At 45.7% G+C, this 13,066-nt stretch overlaps 1 protein-coding gene across 1 annotated transcript; it reads left to right on the top strand.

Moving 5' to 3' along the window:
* Positions 1 to 758: 758 nt before the first annotated feature.
* Positions 759 to 4,035, top strand: LOC119281933 (probable leucine-rich repeat receptor-like protein kinase At1g35710). The gene is made up of 4 exons (XM_037562329.1): positions 759 to 887; positions 1,088 to 1,199; positions 1,356 to 3,124; positions 3,422 to 4,035. Exons 3-4 carry the CDS (start codon positions 1,768 to 1,770, stop codon positions 4,012 to 4,014), a joined length of 1,950 nt encoding a protein of 649 aa, XP_037418226.1. The 5' UTR covers positions 759 to 887; positions 1,088 to 1,199; positions 1,356 to 1,767; the 3' UTR covers positions 4,015 to 4,035.
* The last annotated feature ends 9,031 nt before the right edge of the window (positions 4,036 to 13,066 follow it).

The following is a 13,066-nucleotide window of genomic DNA, read 5'->3' as shown; positions in this document are numbered from 1 at the left end:
CTCGATCCCCTTCGAGCGCTAGGGTTCCAGGAGGCAACCGCGCCGCCGCCGGGCCGATCCGGCCTCGCCGGCCCCACCTCGCCGCTTCGCCCCCAGCAGCCTGGACGTCGACGCCTCCTGTCGTCTGCCTCGGCCCTTCCTGTCGCGGCCCGCCGCCCCTCCCTCTCTGGCCGCCCCTCTGGCCCTCCTCTGCATCTGGATGCCGACGTCTCCCGCCGGCGCTCTGGCCTTCCTCTGCCTCCGCGCCGCCGCTGGGCCGATCCGGCCTTGGTGTATGCTGATGTTGGATAGATGGATGGATTTATGTTGGATAGATGCATGGATTTATGTTTGATAGATGGATGGATTGATGGATAAATTTGCTAGATGGATGGATGAATTGATTGATGATTTTGCTAGATGGATGGATGGATGGATTGATGATTTTGCTAGATGAACATGCTATTGTCAATGATGATTCGTGCTGTTGGATAGATGGATGGATGTATGCAATTCAGCACACAATTTCAGTTCAGGGACATTATAGATATTTCAGACCACAACTCATACAACAATCATATGCTAGAATTACAGAAAAGAACTGGACAGACAATTCCGTGGGCAGACGATTCTATGGGCAGTTTCTAGAATCGTGATTCTCTAGAATTATAGGGCGAAAAGAACTGGCCCTGATTCCCTTCCACACCCCTCGAAGAAAGTATGTCCCTGCCTAATTCCTAATCTAAAAAGAGAAGAAAAAAAATATGTATCTCCTTCCCCTTCCGCGGCCGGCGGCTGGCCGCCTCGCCGCGTGCCCCGCGGCCATCGACCACCTTCCCTGGCTCCGGTGCCTCCTCCAGATCTTCCTCGACCATCTCTGCCCTTGCGCCGACGAATTTATCTTCCAGGTACAGATCAGAATTAGTCCTGGGAAGCGGGTACCATTTCCTAGGTTGCCTCCATCGTCTCCGATTGTGCTGACTGCTGACGCAGAGCCATGCGGGGCGCCACCAGTGCCATCTTTTGATTGTACTCACACGTTTGTTCGCATTGAGTTAACCTAGATTTCCATCCAAGTTTGCTTAGCCTGGGGATTCCATGGGTGCAGGCAGGCAGGGGGCTAGTTGGTGCCTGCCAACTGCCAACTAGGAGCCCTTTGGTTGCTGAGGAGAAGGCAGGAGCTATGCGGAAGGGCTTCCCAATTTTGGAGGGAAAATGAGGTAATTGCCCGTTTAGTTTGACCTCAACCCTCATTTCGTGATACCAATTATGTTTGGCAAGTATGTACTGTATATTCTACAATGTTCTTTTGGTTTATTTGGTTACATTTTCTCCTTTTGTGTGGCTTTTCTTTTTTCACGCGTCCTCCATCGAAGCCTGAATTGCTGCTCTAGGAGACAGGAAGGATCAAGGTTCAGACTGGTAGGGTATTGTTTTCAGCATACTGGATATCAACAACATATCGGGTGATATGGTCCAATATCAGAGTTGATTAAGCATCTGTGTGCCATGGCCTCCAAGTGTCACCCTGATAATGATATAATCCATACATCGTACCATTTGTAATTTCTTATTCTTATTATGGGCATCCATCCACAATAAACTAGCATGTAGCTTCTCCTTAATCTAAACTGGCATTACGTCATCTACTAAGAGTGTGCCATTTGTAAACCACCAGGTCCACCGGACCACCACTGTAGTGGACGGCCGGCTAGTTCGTCCGGAGGATTAATACTCCCCGAGTCCCTGTAGCCATGAACCACCACCCATCCGAACTCTGAAGCCACCATGAAGCATCTCCATCCTGTAGGCCTCCTGCTCTCTTGCTCCTGTCTCCTACTATGTGCAGTCGCGCTAGTGAGAGCGGACACCCGGCGTGAAGCTGAAGCACTTGTGAGGTGGAAGGCTAGCTTAACCAGTGCTGATGAGTCCCTTGGGCCATGGTCGTTGGCCAACTTCACCAGCCTTTGCAGGTGGACGCACATCACTTGCGACTCGGCCGGACACATCTTAGGGCTCGACCTTGAGGGTGCAATTCTGAATGGCACACTTGACAAGTTCGACTTCTCCGCCTTTCCCCACATGGAGAGACTCATCCTGGACCACAACAGTCTATATGGTACAATTCCAGCAGGGATTGGCAACCTGACAAGCTTAGTCGTGTTGAACATCAGCTGGAACCCATATTTGGGGGGTGCCATTCCGCGCAGCATAGGCCAGCTGAAGCACCTTGCTGTACTGCAACTATCAGGTTTGGGGCTCAATGGCATGTTACCTCAAGAGATTGGTAACTTGACAAGCTTGGAGGAGCTCTATCTAGACTGGATTACTTTGACTGGATCAATCCCACAAACAATTGGCATGCTCATGAAGCTCCGCGTGCTGAGTCTGCTAAACAACAATCTGACAGGGAGCATCCCACATGAGATAGGAAACATGACGGAACTGCAGGAGATATACTTTTCGTATAACTATTTGGAAGGGCAGTTACCTGGTGCCATCTCTCACTTGATAAAACTCCAGAGTTTATATCTGTCAGAAAACCAGCTCACAGGCCACATCGTCCCTGAGCTTGGGAATAGCAGCCTCGATTTGGTGGATATAGGAAATAACAACTTCTCGGGGCAGTTCCCATCATCCATTTGTGTAGGAGGAACACTGCGTATGGTTAGGGCTGAATACAATGGATTTACGAGCATTCACCACCACACCTTTCAAAACTGCACAACCATACAGCTTGTTTTCTTCACCGAAAACAATATTATTGCAGACCTAAGGGACTGTTTCGGCAACCATCTACAAGAGCTTCAGATGATGGATTTCACTCAAAACAAGTTGTACGGCACGCTACTGACAGATCGGGACGAGGTATTTCTTTGCAACTATACTCGTTTAAACCTCTTAGACCTATCAAACAATGACTTACATGGAGGTCTCTCCAAGTGTTTCTGGGACATGCCAAGTTTGGCATTCATGGATCTGTCCAGCAATTCATTCAGTGGTGTAGTCCCGTTTTCGAGGACGTGCGGTAGTATTCTCAACTATCTACACCTAGCCAATAATAATTTCAAAGGAACCTTCCCTTTGGGTCTTAAGAAATGCAAGTACCTCTTCACTCTAGATCTTGGAGGCAATCATTTCTCAGGTACAATACCTTCTTGGGTAAGCATGAGCTTACCTGAACTCATATTTCTTCGATTGTCATCAAACATGTTTGACGGCATCATACCCCACCAGATATTAGAGTTTCGGCATCTCCAGGTATTGGACTTGTCCAGAAACAAGCTCATCGGACCCATCCCAAAGGATTTTACGAATTTTATTGCCATGACACGAGAACAGAACAACACTGACATCTTGTACACCGACCCGTACATGCTTCAAGAGTGGATTGAAATAGTTTGGAAGAATGTGGATCATGTTTATGATAAGATGATAACAGGCATGGCAGGCATCGACTTGTCAGGCAACTCTCTTTCGCAAGAAATCCCAAATGGGCTCACAACCCTTCTTGGACTCAGGTACCTCAACTTATCAGGAAATCACTTGTTAGGTTGTATCCCTGAAGACATCGGCAATCTAGTACTGCTGGAATCTCTGGACCTTTCGCAGAACCAACTATCAGGAGAAATTCCTCTAAGCTTTGCAGATTTGAAGGGCATGAGCACTCTGAACCTCTCAACCAATCAGTTATCAGGGAGGATACCTACAGGCAGCCAACTGCAGACACTCGATGACCCGTCGATATACAGCAATAATCCTGGGCTATGTGGATTCCCGTTGAAGAAATGTGTAAACTCGTCAACATGGACACAAACTGAAACAAGCTTTGATGAAGATAGAGAGGCACTATGGTTGTATTGTTTTGTGGCTGCTGGGTTCATCTTTGGTTTCTGGCTATACTGGGGCTTCTTCTTGTTTTGCAGCGAGACATGGAGGTATTCATTCTATCAGTATGTGGACAACATGCAAGCGAAGGTGACCAAGAAGATACACAGCTGCATTTCGTGCTTCCAGGTCAAAGGGCCTGAATGATGAAGTGCGTCGCTTGTTGTTGAAGTAATGGTGTATCCCCTCCTTTGTTAGTTGGACTTGGACGGTCGGTTGTAGAAATTGTAATTTGATGTTATTCAAGTTTTGTGGCGCTGAAACCTACTGTTTTCAGATTTGATTGTTTGGTAGCTAAGGCTATTTGGAGTAAAGTGAATGAGTTCTCTGAAATCAGATAGTCATAATTTCGAAGCTGTAGCTTGTTTTTTGGTTAGTAACACTGGGCATGCTGTTTTGAGCACTTCTTGCGCAGCCATTTTGTTGAGTTTCTGGAAATATATGAATGTTGTCGTTTTTTTAGCACCCAACACTTGGATCAATATTAAGCAGAGGATTTTATGAATCTGGCTACAAAAAATCTGAAGCGTAATATGCCAAATTTGCTGGCTGCTCATCAATCTGATCAACCAAAGCGGTATGTTGGAGAACCTCTGGTGGACTGTGATTGTAGTGCCCCCATACCCGTTGCCTCCGGCAAGTTGCGGTGGCTTGATTGAAAAAAGATACACAGAGGAAGAAATACAGGAAGTTTGGTTCTCCTGTGATAGCAAGGAGAAAAAAAATAGCAAACCTTGCCAGCACAAGCCCAAGACACTCAAGCCAGCGATCCAAACGCGTTTCTTGCTGCAATTCCTCGCATGGCAAGGCGAGGTGAGGCGAGGCGAGGCTCGCTGGAGGAACCAAGCATGGCCTTAGGGTGTAACTACTGTGGTCTCATTTTATTAAGTGGGCCTAAGAAGGCGTCTACATCGTATTGCAAATTCAGTGAAACAACGATAACAATAACCAAATACAGTATTACATAACTGAAACATGAAGCAGAGGCATATGTTGTCTTCGCCAACACTTGGCCAAACTCCTCATCAAATTCAGTCAAAGATTGCCCTTCACACAGTAAAAACTGAACACTAAGCTAGGGGGAGATGTCCACATCTTGGACTTGACCAACGGCCCACCCAACGGAGACTAAGCTAGAGGGAGATGGTAAGCTAACATCTTGAATAAAAAGAGGCCTTTTGGTGGAGTTGTGATAGGTGGAGCAAAACACTAGACTCATGAGATAAAACTGAAGACTGCCTATACTCATAACTGTAGTTGGACATGGAGATCGGCGGTTGGACTTAGCTTCCCGATTCGGTGAAAAAAAGTTGTTTCACATTTCAAATGGATTACTTCGTATGTAGACATATTTTGCTTCGTATGTAGTCACTTGTTGCAATCTCTAAAAAGACTTATATTTGGAAACGGAGGGAGTACAACGCATGCATGCATGCCGTGACTTTCCTTTTGATACTTGCATGTGTTGATTTGATGCACCTTGCCAAATTTTGACTATAAATTTAACTAACCAAATTTTCATGCATGTTACAAAAAATTACGGGGTTGTTTGGATTGTGACTATGTTTGTCTTATGTTGCCACATTATTTTTCCCACATTTGCCTAACCTGAGTTGCTCAAATTGTTAGACACACTTTGGCTTGCCTAAGGGAATCTTGCCACAATTTTTGTGTCTATGACACATTATTTTTGTGTCTATGACATGTGGAGTAGAAAATATAAATAATAATGCATGTTGGAGCAACCCACGTTTCTGTTAATTTTAGCCATGGGCTTGTTCACAATTTTTACGAGGGGGTGGTTGTTCATTTAATGGAGGGACTTGTAGTACCGGACTTGAATGATACAAAGTGCGACCTGGCACACCGTAACACCACTTGGAACAAGCGGGTAGCTATCTCAAAAAACAATCAACAACTAAAAAAACCGCGACCTGGCATGTAGTAGTACACAATTTTAAACGATTGTTTTGATGGAGTGAAAAAGGAAAACTACCCCACTACGTATATATAGGTCGGAGCCTCCGCACTTGCTTGCTAGGGTTGCTCTATTCACCACTCTCATCCTCTCCAGATCTAAACAAGATAGGGGTAGTAACACTATCTTTCTCCCTTCAAAAAACACTGGCTTTCTATCCTCACCGCTGGTTACAGATACGGATGTATCCCCCTCCGCCGGTGAAGGGGAGGAGGGGCAGCATTTAGGCCATCATCGACAGCGAGGGAGGAGACCCACTGCCGGCCGCACCGTTATCTCTGGCCAAGCGCTGGCGCGGGAGGTCCTCTGATCCCTTCGTCGTTGCCTGTGGGCGGATCCGGCCTCCCGCCGCCTACCTATCCACATCCCGATGACCTTCAGGTATATATTCGTTTGAAACCGCCTTAGCTCTACTTCCCCAGCTCACTACGTCGCTGCATGTGCATCATTTTCTACCTCTCAGCCCCTCTCGATCGAATGGTCCAACGTCACCTATTTTTTTTCTTCTATTATTAGAGGTAAAGCTACCTCATGGAGTCGAATCTTGTACTTACTTGGTTCAAACAAGAAATAAAGTGGGGGTGGGGGAATTTAGTATGTACTACTTGGTACAAACAGGAAGGAAAGGGGGTGAAAGTAGTACAGACTGGTCATCCAACCGGTCTCTTGGTCGAAAAGGAAAATATAGGGGTAACACTATACACAGTGGTATGACCAGGACTAGATTTTCTATCCACACATAGGAGTAGGTGGCTAGAGTGAACAAAAATGGGACCAACCCAGATATGTTTCTTGGATGCTTGTTTCTCGGGGCAACAAACTATGAATCACCACTTTATGCCCCTGTTTACGTACATGGTGCTGGACTGCTGGCGCACCTAGTGTCCCATGCCTTTATACCAAATATTTAGATGTTCTTAATCTAATGTCCCTGGTAAAAATGAAGCCATGCCACTGTTATAAGCCATGACAAGTTTAGCCAAATGCTTTTGCCTATAATTGTTTAAGACTCCTACTGTTTCCTCTGTACCTTTTTGTGCAAACAGGGATATCCAATTCACCTGGCTGTTGTTGTGACCTTTTGGTGCACTGCACAAAACTCTTCTTAAAAGAAGTGACTTTTGTGTTGTTTAACTGGAATGTCAGAATGGAACAGTTGGTTCATTTCGGTGGAACTACACAAAGGGAGATCTCTGTGCCAATCCTCATCATCCATATTGGCGCCATAACCTTCCTTTAGGTAAGAATGATATTTAATGCATGTGTTCATCTCTATTGTCCGACTACCATGAGAAAATAATGCTATTTTTTACTAGTACACTTGTACTCCCTAACTGATAAAACCAATTCTGAATTAGAAGGCCAATCGTGTACTTAGTTTCACCAACTGGTGAGGAGAAAGAGAAACAGAGCATGAAGAGGAGGAAGAAGACGAATAAATAGTGCGAAGGCGATCTTGCTGAAGCCAGAGGCCTCAGTCGAGGCCATTCAAGGGCTCCGGCAACGACTACCTTACATGTGAGATGATCCTCCAGGGAGCCCTTCCACTTCTGCCGTCTCACTTAATTAATTAGGAGTACTTAAGTACCACTAATTTATTACTGCCTAATTTTCCTGTTGGAGTTAAACAAATCTATAGTAGGACCCTATGATGAATCATGTATGTGTGTATGTTTGTCTATGGAGGTGAATCATGTGGTGGAGCAGGGAGGGAATATTATTAGTGTCATGACATAATAGTGCTATTGTTTTGCATGTCAATTTATTGCCATTGGTTCAATGAGGCAATGTTTTGCGTATTGTCCATCATGAATTTGATGCTACTGTTTGAGTAATATGCTAATGTCTTCCTATCCTTTCTCACTAAGCTAATGAAGGTTTCACCTTATTCCTACTTGTGCAAACAGGGATCATGTTGTGCCAATCATACATTTTAGTGGAACTACACAAGACAATACAATGAACTGTATCCCAGCCAGTGCTCTAACTTTGCTGGAAGTTCTTGATAATCTTTTGATATAATCTCAGCACTGCTAAACAAGAGTGATTTAAACCATACATTTGAAGTGCAAAAAAATATATACTATTGTGTGATTCCAGTGAGTGCTTTATCATCTCTTATGGGACTACATGAATAAGCTTTTTTTCTCAGGTTGGTACGGGCCTAAGGCCTTCATCCATATTAGTCTGTTGTCATCTCTATTTGTATCGTGCTACTGTCATGAGAAACTCCTTTATCTTTGCATGTTAAATTTTTGCAACCTATGATAAATGGCAATGCTTTGAGTGTTGAGCTAATTGGCACTGATTAAATAAACTAATACCTCTCTTTAAGCAAGACTACTATGTTGCTAACTTTACCCATTAAGATAATGAGGGTGCTTCTATTTGTTAGTGTATGTTTCATCAACTAGTCCCACTATTATAGTAATCTCACTCTCTCAATATATGTGCCAACAGGGATGCTCAATTTTGGTGGAACTGCACAAAAACTGTGGGTGCTTCATTGCCTTGACAGCTTCCGTCCTTTCCTATCAGTCGCTAATCTCAGCTTGCTTTCTTCCTTTCCTATCAGTCGCTTGGCTTATCTCGGCTTCCAGTCAAAGGAAATAGTAATTGATATGCTACCTCACACAGGTTGGTACTGGTCTTTATCTCGATTATTGTGCCTGTCATATGTATTGGTAATTTGGTATTGTGCTACTGTTTGTCGATCTCATAAAGGAGTAATTTGGAGCCTAAACTCGCAGGCAAATCATTACATCGGGTGATTTCAGTAGAACTGCACAAAATGATCAGATGGACAGGTACTTATGCTGCTGCTATGTACTCCAAAGTTCACTCAGACAAGTATCGATGTTGACAAGAAGAAGTGCCTATATTCATTCGAGTACCAACCGGCGTCAACCAATTGTCAAACTCCAAGTATTAGGAGAGTGAACGCCAAAATATTGCTTGGTGCATAGCCCAGAAAAACGCAGTCCAGTCTTTGCTCCCAACTTGTGCCTTTTGGTTATCGACACATATGGTAGCGAACTATATGGCATGGAGTCTAAAGATTCCAGATAAGTTGGTTGACGCGTATATTCATCTGGAACTTAATCAGTCTGCATGCCAAGGATGCTCCATTTTAGTTGAACTGCACAAAAAATTTGGGTGGTTCATTTTCTCAACCGCCTCCTTTCTCGTCTGCAATGTAGAATTTTGGCGAGATACAGGACCAAGATGAGCCAGTAAACTAGTTGGATGAAAGTAGTGGCCAAGTTGCTCAAACCTACGTCGGCACGAGGCCACTATTTTAGGATAAACCTACAAGAAAAGTTCAGATTGTCTGTGCTGCCTCTTTTGTACTCGAAAGTTTACTCGTATAAGAACTCATTTTAGCAAGAAGTACCTTCAATTGAACACCATTTACTAGTTTGTACCCTAGGTAATTAAAGTTCGTCCATGGATCATATTGGCTGTGATCTCAATCATTTGGATGCGTAAACATACTGAACATGTGTATATCTGAATCTTTTTGTGAATTATGTATGAATATTGTCGTGTGATCTATCAATCATTTTGATGCATAGATAGCTTGTGTATATATGAATCTTTTGAGTTGTTGATAGTGAATGTTGGCTATGAATATGAACGTGTCCTGTGAACCTGAGTTTGATACGAATGTTTACCTTTTCTGTTGTATTTGTGTGTGAACTTGTTAGTATGCCTACTGTGGGGTATAAAACGCAGGTCTCTGTTCTATTTATCTATATATAAGAATAATAATGTTGTGTCCAATTTATGTTTTCCCTTCTAACCACATTATATATATTTATATTATTACTATTATCGTATATTTTGTAGAGACTTATATACATTATAAAACATCCCACGTGTTATTAACTTATAAAAGTAAATATTTAATGGAAGTTGGCAAGGAAAATCCTGGTTGTTTTTGACTCACGGGCAAGGAAAATCCTTTTTTTGAAACGGAACAGGCAAGGAAAATCCTGATGATTGCGTACAAAAGCTTGCGAAGATTTTAAGGACCAATTTAATAATAACGCGCTCATTTTCATTTTGAACAATAACTCGCTAATTTGTTAATTATATATATATATAATGTGCCTCTCCGGTTTATTCTTTGATATTAATTGCTCCTTCTAACATAACATTATATATATAACGAGCCCACCTAATACGTGTATTTCAAGGAAGTGCAAATGGGCTGGGATTTCTTAGAAAATATAAATGGGCCTGATTGACGCAAAATTATATGTTCACCCGGCCCAACAAATGGACTGTACATTCTAGAAAACATGTGTTAAATATATGCCACATTTTTGCAGGCTGACATGTGGGCCAATAGGTCGAAGCCTACGCAGGGCGTTGTCAACTTGGTCAACAAATGATTGTGTCATTCACAACCATTGGATTTATATCCAACGGCCGGCATGCACCTTCAATCTCTCGTCTTCTTCCTCCAGCATGACTGCTGGGACCCACCTGACGGGCCACCGTATTTCATGAAAAAAACTTTTCCCCCACTGTCAGCTCGGACCCACCGGAAGTGCCTCCTTATTAAGCGGAAAAAAATGAATACTCCCCCTGCTAGCTGGGACCCACCTTGGTGAGAGGTTGACTTGTGGGCCCACTAAGATGACGAGGATGGAGGGCTTTGTCAACTTAGTCAATATGAACGATTCTAGCTGCAGTGACCGTACGATGTCCATCCAACGGCCATCGTGCTTCTTCAACCTATGGTCTTCTTGCTCCAGCCGCCCAAAGGAGCGCCGATCGTGCCGCCTACTCCTGCCTCCCGTGGCCGGCTGTGATGCTGCGGAGGCCTCACTTCCCCCTACTACTCCTGCCGCTAGCCAGGCCATCCTTCTACTCACCCACGCTTCCACTGCCGCGTCTTCCCCGGCTCCGCGTTATCCCCTTCCTAGGCCTCGCCGTCATCCACCGCCGTGGTGCTCTCTGCGCGGCGTGGTCAACGTGGTCAAGGAACGACTTCCATCGGAACAGTACTGTACGTGGAGAGGCTGACAGCTGGGTCCATGGCCACAACCCAGTTTTTTTGTGATTTGCCAAGTAAGTCGCTTTGTCAGGCCTATTGGGCTGCAAATCTTTCAAGACGAGGAGAGCTTTCATTCGGCTGGCCGAGAAAATGGCCCATCAGTAATGAGAAATGGGTTGTACATTTTTAAAACACATCAAACTGGCAATTAGTTTCAAATATCTTTTTTCATTTCAAGATTTTAAATTACATTAATTTTTATGCGTGGAGAATTTGTTGGATTTTATATTGATATACATTTTTTTTTAAAATCAGTTTGAATGTGAGTCAAAATTTCGGGATTAAAAATAGTTCGGACCGCACTGAAATATGTAAAATTTCGTATAATTTTTTAACCATGGCCACAATATGGTCTGTAATGCTGACAAAAAGAATATGGGCTCCAAAAAAACCTTCAGAATTAGCAAATGGCAGATGGGTTGTATGCTGTTTTCCATAGATTTGAGGCTTTCCTAAAAAAAGGTTGACCCACAAGCAGTGACTGTTGGATGTCCATCCAATGGCCGTCCTGCTTCTTCAATCTCTGCTCTTCCTGCTCCAGCCGCCTAAACAAGCACTGGCGGGACTGCCTGCTCCCTCCTCCCCGCGGCCTGCTGTGCTGCCGCGCAGGCCTCACCGCCCCACCATACTCTCACTGCTGGCCAGGCCATCCCTCTACTCACCCACACCCCCTGTTATTCTGCGGCGATGGCAGCCTCACACCACAGCAAACCAGTGAACCCTCGTACTCCTCTACGCGTGGGCATCCACTGCCGCGTCTTCCCTGGCTCCGCGTCATCCCCTTCCTAGGCCTCGCCGTCGTCCACCCCCCTGGTGCTCTCGGCGCGGCGTGGTCAACGTGGTCAAGGAACGGCTTCCATCGGAAATGGACTATACGTGGAGAGGATGACAGCTGGGTCCACGGTCGCAGCAAGGCAGTGCCTCCTTATTATGCGCAAAATAATTATTCCTCCACCTAACAGCGGGGACCCACCAGACGGTCCACCGTATTTCGCAAAAAATGTTCCCCCCCTGACTGCTGGGACCCACCAGCTACACCTTCGCACGCAAGGAAGTGCATCCGAGCAAAAAAACAACGATTCGCCCCCTGACTGCTGGGACCCACCAGCTACACCTGCGCACGCAAGGAAGTGCGTCCAGGCAAAAAAAACGATTCGCCCCCCTGACTGCTAGGACCCACCAGCTACATTTTTGCACCCAAGGAAGTGCATGACAGTCGGGACCCACCTGGTCGAAGCGTACGTAGTGTTGTCGTTCTGGTCACGAACGTGTACGTACATATATACTGGTCGACATAGAGGCGCGCACGTGTCGTAGTAGAGGCGCGCACATAGCATGTACACATACGTACAGCGGCCAGGGTGTAAGACAGAAAATACGGCCACGTACGTACATACGGGCGGGGTCTCGAACGCCTACTCGCGCATACGTACGTCCAGGGCTCGTGTACATGGCTAGGTCGGAACGGAGAAACAACGTCGTCGTCGTGTTCATGGGGAGGCAACGGAATGCGTCGTGTTCATGGGGAGGCAACGGAATGCGTCATGTTCATGGGGAGGCAACGGAATGTGTCATGTTCATCGGGAGGAAACGGAACGCGTGGGATCCAACCGGCTGGGTCGGAACGGAATGTGTGGTCGTGTTCATCGGGAGGGCTTGGACGGAACAGGCGATGGAAACGAGGCCCGGTGTACCACAGAACGGATGAAACGGCCTTGTGTTCGACCGGCCACATTCGAAACGCGATCCTATTCATTGGGAGGGGTCTAGCATACTGCAAAACGGAGGAAACGGACCTCCTACGGTCGAAATGGGGGTCATGTTGATCGGCATACTGCAAAACGGGCGAAACGGACTTGTGTTGGAGCACTACGGTCAAAACAGGGGTCATGTTCATCGGGAGGGGTGTGGCGTACTGCAAAATGGGACTCCACGGGATACTGTTTATCTCCACCGTTGACCTCCTCCAGCCCCACGGGCTACCGTCGACCTCCTCCAGCCTCCACGGCCTCCTGTTCATCCAGCCTCCACCGCGCGCTGCTCCACCAGCTATTGTTCAACCACCACTTCACGGGCACCCTTCCACCGTCTACTGTTCATCCAGCCCTCCAGACCACGGGGTCGTGTTCATCCAGAGGCAACGCCACCGCTCACTG

This window comes from Triticum dicoccoides, chromosome 3B (assembly GCF_002162155.2).
Source record: "Triticum dicoccoides isolate Atlit2015 ecotype Zavitan chromosome 3B, WEW_v2.0, whole genome shotgun sequence".
In the NCBI taxonomy this organism is placed as follows: Eukaryota; Viridiplantae; Streptophyta; class Magnoliopsida; order Poales; family Poaceae; genus Triticum; species Triticum dicoccoides.
Note: the sequence above shows the minus strand (reverse complement) of the source record. Positions and strands in the feature narration are given on the sequence as shown.

Coding starts and splice junctions, on each gene's coding strand:
- LOC119281933 (XM_037562329.1), top strand. CDS start 1,768: ATGAAGCATCTCCATCCTGTAGGCCTCCTGCTCTCTTGCTCCTGTCTC. Junction 3,125..3,421: donor TGGAGGCAATCATTTCTCAG/GTACAATACCTT, acceptor AGATGATAACAG/GCATGGCAGGCATCGACTTG.